Source organism: Petromyzon marinus, chromosome 39 (genome assembly GCF_048934315.1).
Source record: "Petromyzon marinus isolate PM22_M1 ecotype Great Lakes invasive population chromosome 39, UKy_Petmar_22M1.pri1.0, whole genome shotgun sequence".
Lineage (NCBI taxonomy): Eukaryota > Metazoa > Chordata > Hyperoartia > Petromyzontiformes > Petromyzontidae > Petromyzon > Petromyzon marinus.
The window spans coordinates 5431410-5452184 of record NC_133705.1 but is presented as its reverse complement, the minus strand read 5'-3'; the positions used below and the strand labels follow the sequence as shown (position 1 = coordinate 5452184).

The 20775-nt window shown below is 48.3% G+C and overlaps 1 protein-coding gene across 2 annotated transcripts; it reads left to right on the top strand.

Moving 5' to 3' along the window:
• Positions 1-4786: 4786 nt before the first annotated feature.
• Positions 4787-20748, top strand: LOC116950547 (uncharacterized). 2 transcript variants are annotated; one of them, XM_032968412.2, is made up of 8 exons: positions 4787-5093; positions 11160-11384; positions 11906-12119; positions 12738-12809; positions 13591-13783; positions 15653-15738; positions 18146-18336; positions 19665-20748. In XM_032968412.2, exons 2-8 carry the CDS (start codon positions 11247-11249, stop codon positions 19779-19781), a joined length of 1011 nt encoding a protein of 336 aa, XP_032824303.1. In that variant the 5' UTR covers positions 4787-5093; positions 11160-11246; the 3' UTR covers positions 19782-20748. The 2 variants fall into 2 exon arrangements, with proteins under 2 accessions (XP_032824303.1, XP_032824305.1); XM_032968414.2 differs by having other exon boundaries at positions 4792-5093; positions 13636-13783.
• The last annotated feature ends 27 nt before the right edge of the window (positions 20749-20775 follow it).

Genomic DNA, 20775 nt, shown 5'->3' with positions numbered 1-20775 from the left:
ACTCTTATTTTTTTCATACTTTGATACTGGCAATAAGGTCTTATTTTGGCCTGCAACTCATTCACAAAAAACGTCGAGGGGTCTGTGAAAGGCCCCCACTGTGAAGGAGACGCCGCGGTCAGTTTGTTCAAAGCACCCGCAGTTATTTACCAGAACGGCCGCGAGTTTTTTTTACATTTTTTCAACCACAAACTTATCAACAAGCGGCAAACGCGCTACCGCTCGGCTCTTGGCGGCAAAAGGAGAGAACACGCCACCATCGCCACACCCCCAGCCCCACACCCCCAGTGGAGACGATAAGATCAGCTCGTTTTCAAGACGTGACACGGATTGCGGCATCGCAATAACCCAAAGGTGGAGGAGGGTGGAGGTGCTCATCCAGCAGTAGATAGGTCACGGCAAGGTCGTAAATATAATATATATTGGGAGGGACACATCCCCCGCCCCCCCCCCCCACAATATTCAAATATGCTCAAAATGTCCCCCCCAATATATTTCTATAAAATAGATTTCTGTTTATATGATTGTGGTTATGGTTGTACTTTATTAATCCCTAATCTCTGCCATTACATGCAATGAAACAAGAAAAGGTAAAAAAAAGAATGTAGTATAATACACTATTAGACAATATTGTAATAAATAAATAAATAGTCCATCCTATGTGTTAGTGAACTTTTCAATATTTTAGGCAGGATATTCGTTTTCAAATTTAGATATATTTTTTCTGGGGGGGGGGGGGGACACCCAGACCCAGACCCCTTGGAAGATTTGGTCCCCCCCAATGTTGACTCCATGGCTACGGGCTTGGATCACGGCTCATGCTGCTGCTGATGATGATGATGACGACGACGACAACGAGAACCGCCAGTCACATTTCCAAATGCCACTGCTGACAGTGACATCGTCGTCGCCGTGGTGAAAATGTGACCGTCAATCAACGATCTGAATCATCACGAAGCCACGGTCTATCCACTGCTGGGTTCGACCGTGCCTCCGAATGGGCGGCAAAAGACGAGGGCAAGAGGAGTGGCAGATTTCCGAAAGGTCCCGGACGGTGAAATCGCGTGACATGGCAGCGTATATATAAACAAAGCCCTATTCAGGGCTCGCAGTGTCAGCGCTCAGGCATGAAGGGAGTTGCTCCTGTGGCTCGGGGAAGGTGCGTGCGTGATGCAGTGACGCACCAAACAATAAGAAAAAGACAAAGATCCCCCGTGTAGCCTCCAATAGGCTGTTGGGGGCAAGTGCTGTGAGCGAGCACCTATATTGAGGCAACAACACGAGCGGGTGGGTGCTCCCAGAACCACGCCCGGCCGCCTTTGTCTCCCCGGTGTTATTGCTTATTACACACCGCAGCAGGTACCCATTTAAGGCTGAGTCGACATAGGGAAGGCCCAGGACCGGTTGGTCGTGAGCGGAAATCGAACTTGGGTGGGTTGTTTCGTAGCGCAGTGTGCTAATCACTGCGCCACCACTCGCAACGGTGACAAAAAAAGACAAAGATCCCCCGTGTAGCCTGTAACAGACTGTAGGGGCAAGTGCTGCTAGCGAGCACCTTTGAAGGCCGGCACGGCACACGAGGGGGTGGGTGGCCTGCACCACGCCCGGCTGCCTTTGTCTCCCTAGTGAGGATGTTTACACACCGCAACCAGGTGCTTATTTGAGTCATTTGAGGCTGAGTAAACCTAGGGGAGGCCCAGGGACCGGTCCAGATAATCGTCACCGGCGTTTGCCGTGACCGGGAATCGAACTCGGGTCGCCGGGTTCGTAGCGCAGCGCGCTAACCACTACACTACCGCTCCCCACACCCGACAAGGGTGACACACGCACGGACACACATACACACACGGACACACACACGGACACACACACGCACGCATTGTCACGCAGGGCTGAGTGTAGTCTCTCTTGAACCCGCGGGAACAGTGACCTACACTCTGAAAGTTAGAGGTGTCCTCCAGCTGTGTATTTCGAAGTCATATCGTCATCTTCAACCGTGATCAATCGATCCGCTGCTGAGAGAATGCCTCCCCCCAACCTGCCGCTACCTCTCACAATCCTGTGATGTTGGTAATGCACGCCGCGCCGACACGCGAGCTGATGTAATTGCTCGTCTGGTATGGGTGTCGTTCAGTTTCCAGTTTCAGTTGATTTATTTTGCTATAGCCCTGTGAGCCATTCGGCTCTGGAATCGGAGGGGGGGGGGGGGGGTTTGACCATACTTCACCACGCCGGTCAGTGCGGGTTGGTGAATTTCCATCATCGGTTGGATCTTCTGACGGTGCCGGGAGGCCGTGACGGAGCAGGGTGAGTCAACTGACTGAGATGACTGGCAGATCGCACATCATGTGCTTCCCACTGTGCCAACTTTCACTCGCACAAAGATAAAGATACCCCCGTGTAGCCTTTAACAGGCTGTGAGGGCAAGTGCTGTTAGCTAGCACCTATGACGCCACACGAGAGGGTGGGTGTGGCCGGCGTCACGCCCGGCCGCCTTTGTCTCCCCAGCGGTGATGTTTTACACATCATTTGAGGCCGAGTCGACCTAGGTGAGTCCCAGGACCGGTTCAGATAAAATCGTCACCGGTGTTGGTGGCCGTGAGCGGGGTTCGTAACAACACACACTCCACGTGCACTCCATGTGCGCTGTGTCCACGTACGGCCCTTGAAATCCCACCTCTGGAGGGAGGGCTTCCCCTGCAAGCCATAACCAACATTATCAGCCATGGTCAATCCACTGCTGGCTGAGGGCCTGTCTCGCGCCCGGCATGCAGTTGTAGGGGCTGATTTGACCATTTGGTGCTTTGAGTGTTCGTTGGTGAGTGAGCACAGACGTTGAAGCAGAGTACAGCGATATTTATGTGTTTGTGACGCTTCTTTCCCCAAGGGATCCCTCACCGATTTTCATGACTTTTCCCGGAGGTTCCCGCCAAGTTTCTCGCAGTAGGATGGTTGCTGTCAAGTCAATTTCATTTGTGTTTACATCGGCGGCGCCTTTCCGGCACATTTTAAAACACAACATAACATCAGAACATTCTAAGTTATGAGAGAGAGAGAGAGAAAAAAAATACATATTTTTACATGCTGTCAACCTTTGTTTAAAATGTTTTAACAAAAACTATTCAAGCAAGTTTTGGCTGAGTTAGTTTTCATTTAAAGCTTTCGTGACTGCAGTGATTCATATTCTTGGTTCTTTCGGTAAAGTCGTGAGAATTTTATTGTTTTTATATATATAGTTTATTATTTTATTGCTTCCCTTCAACGTGACTTTACCGAAAGAACCAAGAATGTGTGAGTTAGTTGTTGTGTTCAGGTGTGTTTGCCGAGTGGTAACTCAAATGTTCCTGATGGAGTCGAGTGTGCCGGATTGCTTCTGGAGGTCATTTCCAGAGGGTGTGGCGCTGCAAATGGGAACAATCTGTCCAACCCCACGGGTTGTGTGTGTGGTTGTTGGCTGGGTCACGTAGCCCGGCATGCCCAGCCACCGCATGTCCAAGCAGCTTCTGTTTGGCCGCATAGAGAGGGCCAAACGGGCACGACACGGGCTGGGGAAGAGATGGAGCTGATGTGGTACAGGAGGATGTGGAGCTGAGTGGACTTGCCAATGACTGGTACCAGCGGTGTCAAGATCGGCATCTGTGGAGGCTCGTGAAGGACGATGCTGCTGCTGCTGCTGGGCAGTTGGAGGGAGTCGCCCTCCAACAACAGCGGAGGGCAAGAGGAGCGACGCTCACAACAACGAGTGGAGCGCCGGGCGGATAAAATACAGCGAGTTGGCGCAGTAGGGGTTACAGCTGGTGCATCAACCGGTCATCTCAGTCAGCCGACTCAATGGCACCTTGGGTCCGTCCCAAGACCTCCTGCCGGCGAGCCTTCGACACTTCACGTGGCCTCAAGATGCACCTGGCCTGGCACAAAGCGCCATGGTCATGTCACCATCACTTCGTGGCGAATGGCAGTTGAATTGGAATGAGGAATATTCTTGGTTCTTTCGGTAAAGTCACGTAGAAGGGAAATAATAAAATCATAAAAATAAAACAATACAATTCTCACGACATTTCGATTGCAACACAAGCAATCATCATCAGGTGTGAAAACCACAGCAAGATTTGATAATTGTATTGTTTTATATTTTATTATTTCCCTTCGACGTGACTTTACCGAAACAACCAAGAATATGAATCCCTGCAGTCACGAAAGCTTTAAATCGAAATTTAGATACCACTGAAATTGTTTGCTAATAAATAACCTACGTGTAAAGTCGAAGTTGTTTGAACAATCAACTTTAGACAAATAATTAACTTAGAACAATCTGACTTGCAGAAACGCTAGTGGCAATTTATAGCAGCGGGGTGCGTGACGTCATTTATGGCATTTAAATTACGCGACGTCACCGACGCCGACTTCTCTATCGCGTGCTAATGGCAATTAAAGCCACGGGGTGCGTGACGTCATTTATAGAGTTCAAATAACGTGACGTCCCCGACCCTGACTTATATAAGCGCACAAGTGGCAATTAAAGCGACGTTTAAATAACGTGACGTCAACCGACGCATACTTGTCCTCGCGCGCCATTCTCAATTAAAGCGACGAGGAGCGTGACGTCATTTTACAGCGTTCAAACTGACGCGCGCTTTGGTTTGACGTCACTCTCTGCGAGCGTTATTTCAAAGGGGCCCAATGAGAGAGCGCCCCCACCGCGCAACGCGATTAATATTCATTGCATGACGTCACTACCGAGCCACCGTGGGCTGGGGAGTTGACCTTGTAGATGTCACGACTGCGCTCGACCAATCGCAACGTCGGTAGCGACCCCCCCTTCCCGTCCTCGCGTCTGATTGGCTGGTGGTGGGGGTGGTGATGTCAGAGCCGTTGGCGCTACGTTTTGAATTTGCGGGAGGCCAGGATCGTCTCAGCTTGTCGCCGGTCTTAAAGTTAAACAGAGTTTTATTCTACAATTATAATCTCTCTTTCTATAACAATACACACATATATAGTGGAACGTCGTGGTAATGAGACCTGTAGCACCCGCCCGCCCGCTGTGAGAGCCGCGATCGGTCCGTGCCGCGGGCGCTAATTGAGCCACGCTTAAGGTAATCAACGGGGGCCATTCGCCCGAAACGTCGTCGCCTGTTATATTTGTTACATTTCATATCGACGCCACAGTGGGTGCTGACGGACGCGTGTCGAGTATTGTTGTTATTGTTGCTACTTGTGCACGACTGCCAGGCTATGGCTGCAGGGTTTGGTGGTACATGTTGTTTACGTCTTTTAATGTGAAAATTCGGTCACAGTTCCTATGATCAACTGTTACATTGCTTTTATGGCTTTATTTTGGTGATTTCGAAAACGTTTTTTGGTTTGGCCATGTTTTGTTTGTAGTACGGAGTTAGACTGATGGCCTTAATCTAAGTTGTCTTGTTGTTGTTTGACTTGCATCCCACTGGGATTATTTCACACAGCGTTGGTGTACGGTGCTGTTTCTGCAATATTTTTGCTGTTTTTGTCCTGGATTTTCTGTTTGCACGGTCACGTAGTCACTTTAAGATGTTTTCTTGTTCATGTTTTAGTTTTTGTGTCTGTTGAATCGGTTGCACCCGATTCAAGAGCCGAATGGCTCACAGGGCTATACCAACATAAATGAAACTGAAACATAAGGGAAGCAGTAGTAGCAGTGTCATCCGATAATGTGCTTAAGGTAGGTTCTGAACAACAACAGCTCTAAAATTTTAATAACAATAATCAGTATTGTTTGGGTCTTTAGGTGAAGCCACGTAGATAGAAAAATTAATAAAGTAAATAAATATTATTTTGCTATCTACGTGGCTTTACCGAAAGACCCAAAGAATATGAATTCCTGCGGTAACGGAAGCTTTAAGTCAAGATATAATAATAAGTGTTTACCCTTTATGGCAATACAACAGGAGGTAATACAGTTTGTTGGGTTAGTGTATTATAACCCAAAAAACTTAATTATTAATAATATTGGACGCGAAAGCCTCCTACGTGTTAAACTGACAACAAGAGTTGTGTTAAGATGTTCAAACACGAAATGGAAACCTTTCGCAAGGCATAAAGTCTGTACTTGTGGTGGACATTCAAACAAAACATGTTCTGATGATAATAATATCTGCATTGTCTTTGAAACTGATTGCCCTACACCAGAGACATCCTTACTCTTTGGTTCTTTCGGTAAAGTCACGTAGATGAAAAATTAAATGAAAATAACTAAATTAAATCACGACGTTTCGAGCGCAACACAAGCGTCCGTCATCAGGTGGGAAAGCATGGTCTGCTGCTGATGCAGACTGTTTTAAAAGGTTTGAAATGGGTGTAGCCCCAAGGGTCATAAAGAAGTGGTTGGGTCTAGTGATGTTAATGTGAGAAATTAGGTAACTGGGTACAGAAGTGCCTATGTTAATGTGAGAGATTAGCATGATGTTATAGCATCATAACATCATTATTTTTTTTATTTAAAGCTTTCGTGACTGCAGTAAGTCATATTCTTAGCTCTTTCGGTAAAGTCACGTTGAAGGAAAAAAATAAAATAATAAAATGTATATATATGAAACAATAAAAATTATCACGACGTTTCGACCATAACACAAACGGTCGTCATCAGGTGTGTCGGTTTGCATTAATTTATTTATTTTTAAACGGTGTAGTTATTTATTTATTAAAAACTTTAGCGGCACACGCAGCGATTTGGCAGTTTATTTAGAAGGACTAGTCCATCTGTGTTCTGAAAAGAGGAGGGAGGAGACGAAAAATCTATGTATGCTGTCTGAAAGCCACTGTAAGCGTGAACAATCAATTAAGACCTGAAATGGTTAATCAAATCTTTCCAATGATTGCTAAGCCAGAATCCATCTTCTCGGTTGCAATTGTCTCTGTGCTTGTATATGTGGATAGCCTCATGAACGAATCTCTCATGGTAGCCAGATGGCTTACAAAGAACCTCTGTCTGGAAAAGTCAATGTCATGTGAGCCTACTGAATTATAACAATGATCTGCCACGGCCGAGGTGTTGGTCCTACCGTGTTTAAGGTCTGCTTTGTGTTCACGAATGCGGTCCGAGACATGCCGTTTGGTTTCTCCAATGTAACTACTACCACAGAAGCAACTTAGTTTGTAGACACCAGGGTACTGTATGTCCGGAATCACATATTTTACAGACGGAGCCAGATCACGGATTTTATGTAATGTGTTGAAACGGACCTGGATCTTGTGTTTATTCAAGATTTTGGAGATCTTTTTTGTGATCCCCGCAATGTAGGGTAAAGTGATGGTTTTGAAAGGCTCCTCAAGAGGGTCCTTCTTCATGGTTTGAGTGATAGCTTTGCAGATTGTATAGTCGGAGTAACCATTAGCCTTAAGAGCTTGGTGTACGTGCTTGAGTTCACTGCCTATGTGTTCCTGGTCGGATATGCATTGAGCTCTATGATACAGAGTCTTGATGAGAGAATTCTTCTGTGATGGATGGTGGTGGGAATCCGGTTTCAGATAAGCATCCGTATGGGTAGCTTTCCTGTAGACAGAGTGGCTCATTGAACCATCAGGTCTCTTTTTAATTAGGACATCCAAAAAAAGGTAGCTTGCCATCTTTTTCGACTTCCATGGTAAATCTGATGGCTGGGTGTATGGAATTGATGTGGTCGAAGAATTGGTCTAGAGCAGGCCGGCCATGTGGCCAGATGACAAAAGCGTCATCCACGTACCTCTTCCATAAGGTTGGGCGCAGAGTGGCAGTCTGGATGGCGTCAGTCTCAGATTTCTCTATGAAAATGTTAGCTATAACCGGAGATAGGGGGGAGCCCATTGGGGTGCCCTCAGTTTGTTTGTAGAAAGTTCCATTCCAAGTGAAGTATGTATTGGTTAAACAGTGTCTCACCAGGGGGGGTACCTCAGTGTTTAGTCCTTGATGAACCAAGTCTTCAATGATTGCGATGGTGTCAGGTACAGGAACCTTGGTGAATAAGGAAACTACATCAAAACTGACAAGCAGGTCGTCTGGGGACAGGGAAATACCCTTGATTGTCGATACCAGGTGAGTAGAATTTTGTACCGCAGAGGTGGTTTTTCCAGTGAAAGGACGCAGGATTTCAGACAAAACGAGCCAGTTTGTAGGTGGGGGAGTTGATAGTAGAGACGATGTGACGAAGGGGTGTATCTACTTTATGTATTTTTGGTAAGCCGTATAATCTTGGTGGCCTGGCAGCAGAAGGTCTCAACAAAAACTGTTTAGATTGCTCAATTAATGCGGTTGAATCAGAAATTATTATTTTGTTGGTTTGTGTGACGAGGCTGTTGGTGGGATCTCTTTTTATTTTTGTATAACTGCCATTGTCGAGTAATTCTTTAATTTTGTTGTTGTATTCTATTTTATCCATGATGACAGTAGCATTGCCCTTGTCAGCTGAGAGGACTACAATATCATCCCTCTTTTTTAATTTATATAATTCAAAACGCTCATCTTTGCTGAGGTTGCTAGCTGGCATCTTAGCGTTTTTGAGGGTTGCAGCGATTTCAGATCTTGCTACGTCTGCAGCGATGTGACCCAGGCCCCTGAGAGCAACGTCTACTTGGGCAATTATATCATTAACTGGTATGTGTTTAGGTGTGACTGCAAAGTTTAGACCTTTAGCTAAAACGGATTTCAGACCATCGGAAATAGAACTGTTACTGCGATTAATTACGACTTTGTTAACGTCTAACTTTTTGGTGTGTGGGTCCGGTCTTTTGTTGAAGAGGAGGTTAAATTTGGAAATCAGGTTGTCCTTACATTTGGTCGACATAGTAGCAGCTGAAGAGGCAGTCATATTGTCTACATGTTCCCAATCCGATGTGGACATTGATGCCGTCAATGATAAGTGTGATTTGTAGAGTGTCTTGTCTAACTGATCTAGTTCGGTGCGTATAAGTCTGATTTTTTCTGAGATAAGAGCTAAGCTAGTTTTGAAAAGAAATCGTTTCGCATAAGAAGTTACAGCAGCAGAGGTTAGTGTAAATGCGATTGGTATTACCCCAGAGTCGCGGCATCTCTTCAGAAAGGTGAGAGACTCGATCAGCTGAGCCTTCTTATCCCGGAGTTTGTTGAAGGATCTTAAAGTTATGTGGAAACCCACCCTCCCCGTAGAGGCAGTTAAATTTTGATTTAAAGCTTTCGTGACTGAAGTAATTCATATTCTTAGCTCTTTCGAGGAAACAAGGTGCCTTGACAAAGGAATTAGCATAAAAATTAGCATTTGATTGGCCGACTTAGCATGATGAACGGTGTAGAGGTGGTGTACATGCGGGTGAACATGCCTGATGGTCGAAACGTCGTGAGAATTTTTATTGTTTTATATATTTTTTATTGTTTCCCTTCAACGTGACTTTACCGAAAGAGCTAAGAAAATAACATCATAATTATTTTCATTATTTTTATTTTTCATCTACGTGACTTTTCCGAAAGAACCAAAGAGTATGGATCCTTGCGGTCAGGAAAACTTCAAATCTAGAAGAGACAACCTTCTCTGTGACCTCGTCTCACCAGCGGTGTCAGACCAGAGAATGCCAAAAGGCGATCAATGCACCATGAGAGCATTATGCCTCGAGGTGAACAGCGAACAACGTCTCGTGATAACAACAACTGCGTTCTGAACACAGTTGTTGTTCTGAACTTGTAGCAGCCAAATACTCTAAATGCATGTTTATTCTGAATGTGAAGGGAAAAACAGGAGGACTCAGAGAAAAATCCACGTGACCATGGGGAGAGAGACACACAGATTACAGATATACAGCAGCAGGCGTCGGGGTCGGGATCGAACCCACGACCTCCTGCATTCCAGGCGAGGTAGTGAGGTGCGCAGACCACAGTGGTTTATTGCCCCATAGCTGTACTGATACATGCTCGTAGTGCTGTGATAATTCACTCATAATCATGTGAGACAACAATACGTAAGGCAATCGTTAGGTATCATTTGTCCACTGCGGGATGAGGACCTAACAACACAGGCCGTGTGGAAACTGAAGTTTCTTTGACCATCCACATCTCACCACAGAATGTGAGCTTGTGGCTCATGCAAGCGAAACTGTACCATTTAGTAAATCCATAGAGACACACAGAGATAGAAACTCAGAGACCCATGGGTACATACGTACTCGTAGAGATACATAGAGATTCATAGAGAGACATTGGTCCACATTGATACGGAAGAGATATGTTAAAGGACAATCCACAGTAGCGACTGTGGCCAAGCAATACAAAGTACGGACCATACAGTAAGCCACTGTGGTAGTCTGTGCTCTTTCAACGGAGGAGGAACAGCCAAACTGCACGAACTCTCTCTCTCTCCTGAAGCCCCTCTCGTCGTGGCCAGCAGACCACAAACATTGGCATTTAGCTCCTAAACATATACCTGCACCTGCCATACCCAAGAATAGAATCAAGCTCGTCGGCGCAGGTTGGTGAAGGTGGGGAGTGCATTGGTGGCAGCATTAAAGTACAGGCACATTGCCACTACGGATTCTTTTAAAGCAAACTAAATGTTAGCTCAACGAAATGGCTTCTGTGGAAATTTGTAGCAGCCAAATACTCTAAATGCATGTTGATTCTGAATGTGAAGGGCAAAACAGGAGGACCCAGATAAAAATCCAAGCGACCACGGGGAGAACATGCAAACTCCAAATATATAGGTGTCAGGGTCGGGATCGAACCCACAACCTGAATACCAGGCGAGGTAGTTAAGATCTCGCCACTGTGCGCTGTTCATTCCCACGCAGCCCCGCAAAACAATGCATACACGTTCTAATATGTAAGACTATTACTTATTGCTGTCTTTAAAAGTGTAACGAATGTATGTCTGAGTTAGTAACAGGTTAAGGTACAGCCCAGCAATTTCTCACTCACGTCACTGCTGGTAGAAGGGGCCTCCACAAGATGGGGCTCAAGAGGAAATGTTATCCTCTTCTACATTGGCCGGACGTATTGGAGGAAGTGGGATTACCCAGTAATAACTGCTTGGTGAACAGGGATGATGGGGGGAGTGCTATTTAAGAAACTGGCCCATTGTTTAAACTGCCCCAGCGAGAGATCAAATTGAACTCGAGAGAATAATTTGCTAAGTGGCCATGAAAGCATAGCTATTAATGTCTCTCTCTCTGCTGTCTCCTACAAGACTCTGTGAAGCAAATCAATCTTGCTGTTGACGCCGCGGCCGTCCTTCTCATCCCTTGGAGTGGTTCCACCCATCCCTGCCTGAGCCATGGGTCTGCACGAGAGCAAAGACGGAGCCGCCGCTGCTGTGCCCGAGACACCCATCGCCATGCCCGCCATGCGCCGTCTGCGCCAGCTGGCGGACCCACGCTCCCCGTCGTGCGGTATCGAGCGCACACCCATCGAGGTACGGGGCGTGAGGGAGGAGGCCACTGGTACTCACGTCGCACTCGCAGGGAACAAAGGGAGGTGTAGTTGACTAGCAGCATATATAGGGTTGTTAAAATCGGGATTTATTTGGCATTGCCGGTAACCGCATGTCAAACACCGGACAGACGGACGGACAGGAGCTGTTGCATTCGCGCTCTCAACGCTTAGCCCAGGGGTCGGCAACCTGCGGCTCCGGAGCCTGATGCGGCTCTTTGAAGGACTGCTTCGGGACGTTATTTATTAAGGACTACCGTCTCGCATTCACACTTTTTTAGTGTGTTTAGTTTGTTGTCCATCCCCCGCACCTCCGATTAGCACGGTTGGCTACGTATGGTGCGAAAGAACTTCTACATATATAGCATTGCGGCTCTTGAAACATTGAAGGGGTATTTTTCACCGAGTTGTAAAAAAAATGGCTCTTCTTATTTTTGTTGCCGACCCCTGCCTTTGCCAGAAAGCGGAGCGGTGTCGCCGGTTTTTGTGTGTGCTGTCGGTCAGGTGGGGAGCAACTCGGAGGAGAAGAGACGCCCCGAGAGACTCTCTGTGGGAGACACGGGAGAGGAGGAGGAGGATTATGAGGAGGAGGAGGAGGAGGAGGTGGTGGCGGCACCCAAGGAGGAGGGGCGGGTGGTGGCGATCAATGACCCGCGCTCTCCCTCGCAGCAGTTTGACAGAACGCCGCTACGCCTGGAGCCTGAAAAGCACACACAACGTACGACGCATGTGTTGGGGGCACGGCGCGCAGAGTGTGTGCGTGCGTATGTAGTAGGTCTGTGTGCAAAGGGTGTGCGTGGTGGGCTGATGGGTGTACATTATGAGACCTCCTTTGCCAGTAGCAAGATATAGTAATAGGTTTTTACCCTTTTATCTGGCACCAAAACTGACACCTTTATACAAGGGATCATGTTTGCAGTAACCACAACACAAGCAGTCAAAATGCAAACAAAAAGAGACAACTCTGATAATGATATGCACTGTCCTTGAAATTGATTGGTCCACACCCGAGACAGCTTTTCTTAAAGGCGTACCAAAAGGTACACCTTTTGGCGTCATCTGGTCCAACACCAGTGGAGACTAGACTCTAAGAAAAGCCGTCTCGGGTGTGGACCAATCGATTGCAAGGACAGTGCATATCATTATCAGAGTTGTCTCTTTTTGTTTGCATTTTGACTGCTTGTGTTGTGGTTATTGCAAACATGATTCCTTGTATAAAAGTGTCAGTTTTAGTGCCAGATAAAAGGGTAAAAACCTATTACTGATGAGTGTACTTGTGTATAGTATAGTATGCGCTACAAACCTCGGTTGGCTTTGTTCATTTCTGTCCCTCCAGATGCAGCGAGTGCCCTGGCCATGCAGCTGGACCTCGTCTTCCTCGGTCTGAACACATCCGATTCGGCCCCAGGTACCTGGCTGCGGATGTTCCAGAGACTCTCCCCACCCTCCTGTGCATGGGGTTTTCTCCGGGCACTCCGGTTTCCCACACATGCAAACATATATACGCGCTTACAAACATGGAAGAGAAATCGTGCAAACGCATGGATTCTGTAATTTTTTCCACAATGCGTTTGTCCTCAGAATTATTAAATTTATTGATGATAATATTCTTCAATGGGAAAGCAAGATAGGAGTTTAAAAGTATGACAAATTCTTTTGACTCACTGGAGTTTTTCCTGGGTTATTGAGAGCCTATTACCATCATCAATGTCAACAGCATGTGCATCAAATTTTGATTTAAAGCTTTCGTGACTGCAGAGATTCATATTCTTGGTTCTTTCGGTAAAGTCACGTAGAAGGGAAACAATAAAATAATAAAAATATGAAACAATAAAATTCTCACGACGTTTCGACTGCAACACAAGCAATCATCATCAGGTGTAAAAACCATGCATGTGCATCATCAGCATCATTATCGACAAATGTATCAGCAGATGACAGATCTTCATCATCTACAGTGTTAGCAACTGTTCTAGCACTGTGAATATCATCGACATCACGAGCAGCTGCATCATCAGCAGTGTCATCGCGTTAATCCATCATCTATAGCTGCAGAAGCATCATCAGCTGCGGTATCTAAATGATAATCCATCATCATCAGCTGTATCATCTTTATCATCACAATCACCGTCAACGCCCTCCGCGGTCAGTGTTACCGATTCCACCTGACGAACCCCTCATTTTAACAGAGCACGAACTCCAGTGCACGTCGCTGCTTACCCTGCCACACCCAGAGAGCGATACACCCAGGAAGGCTGACGACAGACTGGAGGAGGTGGCTCTGCGCGCCTCCACTGCCGCCCCGCCGGTGGTGCCGTCCATGAGGGAGCAGGAACCGCTGGACCCCCCGGCTGCTCCCCAAGCTCCCCCACCAAGCCCCAGGTGCGTGTGCGTGTACATGTTAGTGTGCGCGTGTGTACGTGGCGAGCGGTAGTTTAGCGGTGAGCGCACTACGATACGAACCCGGCGAACCGAGTTCGATCCCTACTCACGGCCACCACCAGTGACGAGTATCTGAACCGGTCCTGGGCCACCCCTAGCTCGACTCGGCCTCAAAATTAGTAACCGATGCGGTGTGTAAACATCGCCACTGGGGAGACAAAGGCGGCCGGGCGTGGTGTTGGCTACCCACTCCCTCGTGTGCTGTGCAGGCCTTCACAGGTGCTCGCTAGCCACACCTGCCCCAACGGTCTGTTTTTTAATTTCATTTCACCTTTATTTAACCAGGTAAAAAAGACCTTTAAGTTAAAAGCCTCTTTGCAAGGGGGACCTGTTACGGCTATACAAGGGATCTTTGTTTTAGTTTTTTGTGTGCGTGTGCAAATGTGTACATGTGCGTGTACACGTGCATGTGTGCGCGCGAGCATTGGCATGTTGCGTACTTGGTGACCGGTGGTATAGTGGTTAGCACACTTCGCTACGAAACCGGCGACACGAGTTCAATTACCACTCATGACCAAAAACAGTGGTAAATATCTGAACCGGTCTTTGGGGCTCTCCTAAGTTGTCTCAGCCTTAAATGAATAGCTAGAGCGGTGTGTAAATATTACCACCGGGGGAGACAAAGACTGTCAGGCTTAGAGCTAACCACACCGCCTTCTCGTGAGCCGTGACGACCTTCACATGTGCTTGCTCACAGCGCTTACCCCAACAGCCTGTGTTGGTTTATAGGGGGAATTTTGTCTTTGTTTGGATCTGCATGTACGGGTGGAGTGGTGGCGTAGTGGATAGAGCACTGTCACGAACCCGGCAACTTGAATTCAATCTTCATCATCATGATCCATGGGCAGATAGCTCGGAGGTGTCCACTCCACATTTCGTCATTTGTTTCCACTTTTCTCTCGTCTTGTGCCAATGTGCTCAAAGAGTGGCCACATCTTTCTGGCACCAATCTCTTTGTGTCATCGTCAAGCCATTCTCTGTTAGCTCTTCCTCTCTTTCCGGTTCCTTCCATCTTTCCTGAATGGTACACTTTTAATTTTCCTCTTGTTCTCCACCCTACATACGCGTTCAATAACGATCGCTTTTTAACCACCGTCGAGGGTAAATGCTTGTTAAAAGGTGTTGCAGAATCCGCCTCCCACCCACTCTTCCCCCTCTCCCGTCTTCACTTTTAAGTTCGTTATCTTCTCCCTTCCATGTTGCTTTCCCTCCCCCCATGTAAACTGTCACTGCTCTGCTAGAGGCTCCTCACCTGGATGGGGCAGTGAGCCCCAGTGGCATAACGAGTGTGGAGGGGCAGAGGGGGTACCTTGCCACCCCACCCCCAGGTGGTCAGAGTTACGAGTTGGGGCCCCCTTGACAACAACAAAAGTGTAATGGAACAATAACACTTATTTCAAACGCTGTTTACATTTTTTTATTTATGAAAATGTGCTTCCATTCACATTTCATTTTAACTTAATTAGGCTATGTATCGCGGCGATATATATATTAGCCTAGGTGCGACCGTGCGAGACAAATCAAATACTAGGGCGCCAGCTGACTGATTGACAGCACCCACCCTGAGCTGATGATGTCACCACTACACCACTGCCTCTTCCACCCAGCCCCGCCGTGTCGATCTCGGGCTTCTGCTGGCGGGATCTGTGCTCTCCCCCTTCTTGTTCTGTGATCGGTGCTCTGTAGCCGGGCTCACGTTGAGTTAAAATAAAAACAACAGCAGCAACAAGTGTTGCGGAATCGGTGCGTGTGCACGCTTTTTCTTCGTCGCCTTTGTTCTTCACGCGTGCGTACGCGTTGCTTCCACAGTGACGAAACGCCGCCCGTCCCAGCGCAGTGCTCTCCGCTGTGCGAGGCCGCTATCAACGTTCTACCGGAGTTGCCTATTTATTGTGGTGCGTTCACTCTCCCACACGGCCAACCACACGGCCAACTCTCTGACCACACACGCTCGCACGCAGCTAACCACCCAACCATGCAATCATCCACACAAATAACCACCTAACCACACAACAAACGATATGTGTACATGTGCCTGTATGTTTGTCTTTGTACTGTGTATATTTGACTGCGGAGTGGTAGTGTAGCGGTTAGTGCCCTGCACGATGAACCCGGCGACCCACGTTCGAGTTGCTGAGGAGATGGAGTCTGCCTGAGTAGCTCGCGATCACAAATCACTGTTTAATTCCATCAAAAAAGTGACTTGAAGTGCCATGCCTATCGCCATACGTAAGGGAAAGAAAGGTGATCTCCAACTCCCAGACACAAGTTTGCAGATTCGCTAAGCATTTCTGTGAGGTCTTGAAGGAGGGGAAATCCCTCAGCCCAGAAAACATCATTGGGCAAAGTGGGGATTACTCTGCTGAGGCTGCTGTGCCTCAAATATTGTAAGAAGTAATCAACCCGCTATGAGTGACTGGCTGAAGTGCCATTTTTTGAAGTACGGAAGGAAATCCAGAGTCTGAGACCAGGAAAAGTGCCAGGCAGAGATGATCTCCCACACAAACTGCTGAGGGAGGGTGGTGTTTCTGTGCAGACTGCTCTACCTGACATCATAATAAGTCTGGACCACTGGGTGGGTTCCGCAGGATTTGAAGGATGCCCTGATGGTCCTCCTCTTTAAGAAGGGGGACCGCACAGACTTTAAAAACTACAGGGGCATCTCCCTCAGTGTACCGGGAAAGGTACTGGCAAGGATTATTCTACATCGCCTTGCCAGGTACACTGAGGAGAGGCTTGCGGAGCCCCAATGTGGTTTCATGCCAGGGTGGTCCTGCACAGATGTCATGTTTTCTGTCCGTCTGCTACAGCAGAGGTGTATAGAATTCCAACAGGTTCTACATCTCTGCTTTATTGACCTGGTCAAGGCCTTGATACCATCAGTAGGCCTGGGCTCTGGGTTGTTATTCGTGCTTTAGGAGTCCCTAACTGCCCACAACCATTAAGGACCTTCACGATGGTGGTCGGGTAAAACTACGTGGCCGGGAGTCGGAGCCATTCCCTGTACACCTTGGGGTGCGACAGGGATGTCCTCTGGCACCTACATTATTTAACATCTATTTCGACCACGTAGTTTGAGAAGCTTTCCATCGCTGTACTGGAGGAATTTCCATCTGGTACAGATACAATGGGAGGCTGATCGATGCCTGGGTGCGGTCGAGGAATGGCTCTCTGTTGGTTAACCATGTTAGTATGCTGATGATCTGGTAATTGCTGCTCACTCTGAAGAGGAGTTGGAGGTGCTGCTGCTGAACCTGGAGCATGCTACTAAGAGGTGGGACCTTACCGTCAGCCCCGCCAAAATTAAGCACCTGTCTGGGTATTTTGTGTCATAAAACACTCCACCTTCTCAACTCCTCATTGGTGGGGTAGTTGTGCAGAGAGTAGAGAGGTTGTCCATACCTCGTCAGTGTGCTTATGACCAGCTCTGGTTTGACAGCAGAGGTCTTACTCCGAATTAGTCGAGTGGCATTATCTTTTCATTGGCTGCGTAACGCTGTGTGGAAGCTCCCTGGTGTGTCCCTCCACATGAAGCTTTGGGTCTTCTCGGCCATGGTCCTGCCCTTCCTTTATGCTTTAGAAACATGGACCCCCCCCAATAGAACATCTTCACCGGTTGGAAACATTTAGGCTGGCCTGCCTACGATCCATCTTGGGTTTGACCAGGCTGAATTGTGTGAGGAGCTCACAAATCCTCGAAAGATCTGGACAGTTTTATTGTTGAGCTCCTCCGGCAGGCAAGGCTGCTTTGGCTGGGTCACGTAGCCCGCATGCCCAGCCACCACATGCCTAAACAGCTCTTGTTCGGCCGGATCAAGGGGGCTAAACGGGTGCAGCATGGGCTAGAGAAAAGATGGAATAATGTAGGGCGAGAGGATGTGGAGCTGAGTGGACTTGCCATTGACTGGTACCAGCCGTGTCAAGATTGGGCTCTGTGGAGGAGGCTCGTGAAGGACGCCACTGGGCAGTTGGAGGCAGTCGCCCTCCAGCAACAGCAGAGGGGAGAGGAGCGACACTCACAACGAGCAGAGTGCATGGTGGCTAAAACACAGCAAGTTGGCACAGTATGGGGCACAGGTGGTGCATCGGCCAGTCATCTCAGTCGGTCAACCCAAGGCACCTGGGTCTGTCCCATGACCTCTTGCCAGCTGGCGTTCAACACTTCACGTGGCCTTAACGTGCACATCACCGCCACTTAGTGGCAAATGGTGGTTATTGTTCTTGTATGTATGACCATGTGCACTTGTGTGTTATATATATGACCATGTGTTGTTTTATGTGTGACCATGTGTGTGTGAGCAGGGAGCCCACTTAAGGCCGTGTCCCCGTCGCGCCCGGTGCTGAAGCAGCGCGTGGGCCCCCGGGTCCTTGGGGTCCACTCGTCGGTGACCCCGCGCTCGCCCCTCACCCTCGTGACCCCGCGCCCGCCTCTCTACCTCGTCTCCCTGTGTGACCGCAACTCTCCCGGCAAGCCCCAGCGTCCGGCCGTCACGGCGAGTAACCCACAGTGCCGCGTCGTCATGTCGAGGCGGTGGGGAAGGGTCGCCTCGAGGCCACGGATTCCCAAACTTGCTTGGCCGCGGACTAATCGCCTGATGCAAACATTTCCGTGGACTCACACAGCCCCCCCTCACCCCCCCACTCTAGATACCAGCCATGCAACATGGTTAATATTGCCGGAAAATTAAGAAAAAAATAAATGTAGCTGTAAGGTTTTTTTTTTCTAAGGAGGGGCATTTAGATCTTAAGGGTTAGGGTATTTTAATCAGGGCAGTGTACCTAACTTGATTTTTAAATTAAATATCATAAGTTAAATATTAATGTCTGAAGCATTGTTATTATTGTCCAGATCCATCTACGTTTCATCACAGCCCTGCGGACCATCCCTGGTAGTTCCGGGGTCCGCACTCTGAGAACCGCCGCTCTAGGTCATCATGATTAGCCTGAAACAAGTGCTCCGGGAATTAATTAATCCGTATCATTTTCATTATTTGCTCTTTCCCTATAAGACCCTATTGCCTTTTTTCCCCCCAAATGCACCACACAAGCGTGTGTCAGGGCCGTAGCCGAGCCAGCCGTGCGCGGCATAGGAGACACCCAGCTGTTTTTCCACTGCAGGAGCCAAGCCGTGCCGCCGACGTGTTTGCGAGCAATTGGCGAATCGAGGGCACGCATAGGCGACACCGTGTCCTCGCAGTGCGCCGACTGACGTCGAATCCATTGCGATTATTTCGCTGATATAAATGTTCAAATGATGGGCGACTTTGTTGAGCTATCATTTGTGGCCAGGCCGCTTCTGGGAAATAAGTTAATACCTCAGTGAGCTTTGCCTGGTAGGATGGGCATGGTTTAGTTTTATTTGAATGTTTGGGTGATTTGTTTACCTTGCTTGTTCTTTCCACTACTATCGTGTTTTTTGTTGTAACATTCTTACCCGCCCCTCCTGAACATCTGTGAAAAAGAGCTTTCATAGCTCATCGGATTCCTCCAGTACAAATAAATATTCTGATTCTGACCTGGCCCTGTTTGGCCTCCCTTGCCAGATTCGGGTGTCCTGTGAGGCCAGCAGCTCGTCACGTTGTTTTGTTTCCGGCTTGGCACAGCAAATAGCCAGTGGGGAAAACCTCCCGTACCGTGACGGGCCCACGCTAGCGTGGGTCGGATGTGCCGGTGGTAAGCGGGTATATTTTCATCTATTGAGCAGCGAACACCTACACACGTGGTAACGTTTAACTGGGTGAGAACTGAAGAGACCAGTAGTCTCGTTTGGAATGCACATGGCGCAGTAGTAATGTGCGTGCGTGTGTGTGTATCCACCCAGGGTCGCAAGGGAGGCTCCGGTGAGGCGCTGCACGTTGCCGCTCGCGCCGGGCGCAAGCACGAGAGGGTGATGGGCGGTGACAAGGAGAACAGCACCGTCCGAGTTCTGGATGACTGAAGATGCCGCCGCCACTGCAACGCCGTCTCAGCAGATTCTCAGCAAACAGCAGCCACTGCCATTGCCTTGGGTCGACGGGGAGTTTGCCAAACACCCTCGAGCAGAACCCTCTTGGAAAGTCGCGAGACTCGGCTATGAAATTTCCTCAAAGACTTAGTGACGGATTCACCCTCTGCGCTTGGATGAATCGCCGCAATTCTGTTTGAGCATCGACTATTTCGTCCTCGTGTAACATCGCCATCTGTACCGTCTCGTGCGTTCTCTGTCTCATTCAAATCTGTACTTTCACTTGCTCCCGCTAGGTACTTTGCCGTCATTCCGTTGCATCTCGTCACTGCCAGACTTGTTCCGTTGTCGTCCTGTCCCATCCGCACAAACTTCAATTTCTTCCACCTCATTTATGTTGCCACGTGTGTGCCATTTCGTTTGCTCGGTGAAGTTGCTTCACTGTGCATGTCGAAGATCCCCTGACGTCGTTGGCAAGAGCAGGCCATTGCGTGTGCACATCAGGGGTCCATAATTTGCCAACTTCCGAGAACTTCTACGTGCAATTACTCCAGTGGGATTTTGCGCTCAGTACTGGCAGGACTAATGCCCGCCGGTGGCAAGTCGCCTTGCGTGCACAGGGATGAGATGCAGCAGAAAGCGCGCCGAGACGCCCCGGCATATAGGCTGCTCTGTCGATCACGCCACCGTCATCATCAGTTCTGTCCCGAGTTCCGCCTGGTTTCCTCCAGCTCATGTGGACGGTCTCGTTCCGCCGCGTTTGTTCTCGCGGTGTTGGCCATTCCTGTTTCACCCATTCTCACCTTGGGCCCAATTCCTTTTGGACAGTGGGTTAAGGCCAAAAGCAACGTTTGCATAAAGTGTTTGTGCAAATCTAAAGCAATCCCCGACGTGATTTTAATTGCCTGCGTTGATTGGTGGGGTAGTTCCCATGCCGCGTTTATTAAAAAGTTACACTACGGTCCGGCTCCAGGTTCCTTGTTACTTA

Bases quoted from the DNA above. Each gene is read 5' to 3' on its own strand.
- LOC116950547 (XM_032968412.2), top strand. From the start codon at position 11,247: ATGGGTCTGCACGAGAGCAAAGACGGAGCCGCCGCTGCTGTGCCCGAG. The intron at 12,120-12,737 runs GTACGACGCATG...CTGTCCCTCCAG, and splicing joins GCCTGAAAAGCACACACAAC to ATGCAGCGAGTGCCCTGGCC. The intron at 15,739-18,145 runs GTGCGTTCACTC...GTGTGTGAGCAG, and splicing joins GGAGTTGCCTATTTATTGTG to GGAGCCCACTTAAGGCCGTG.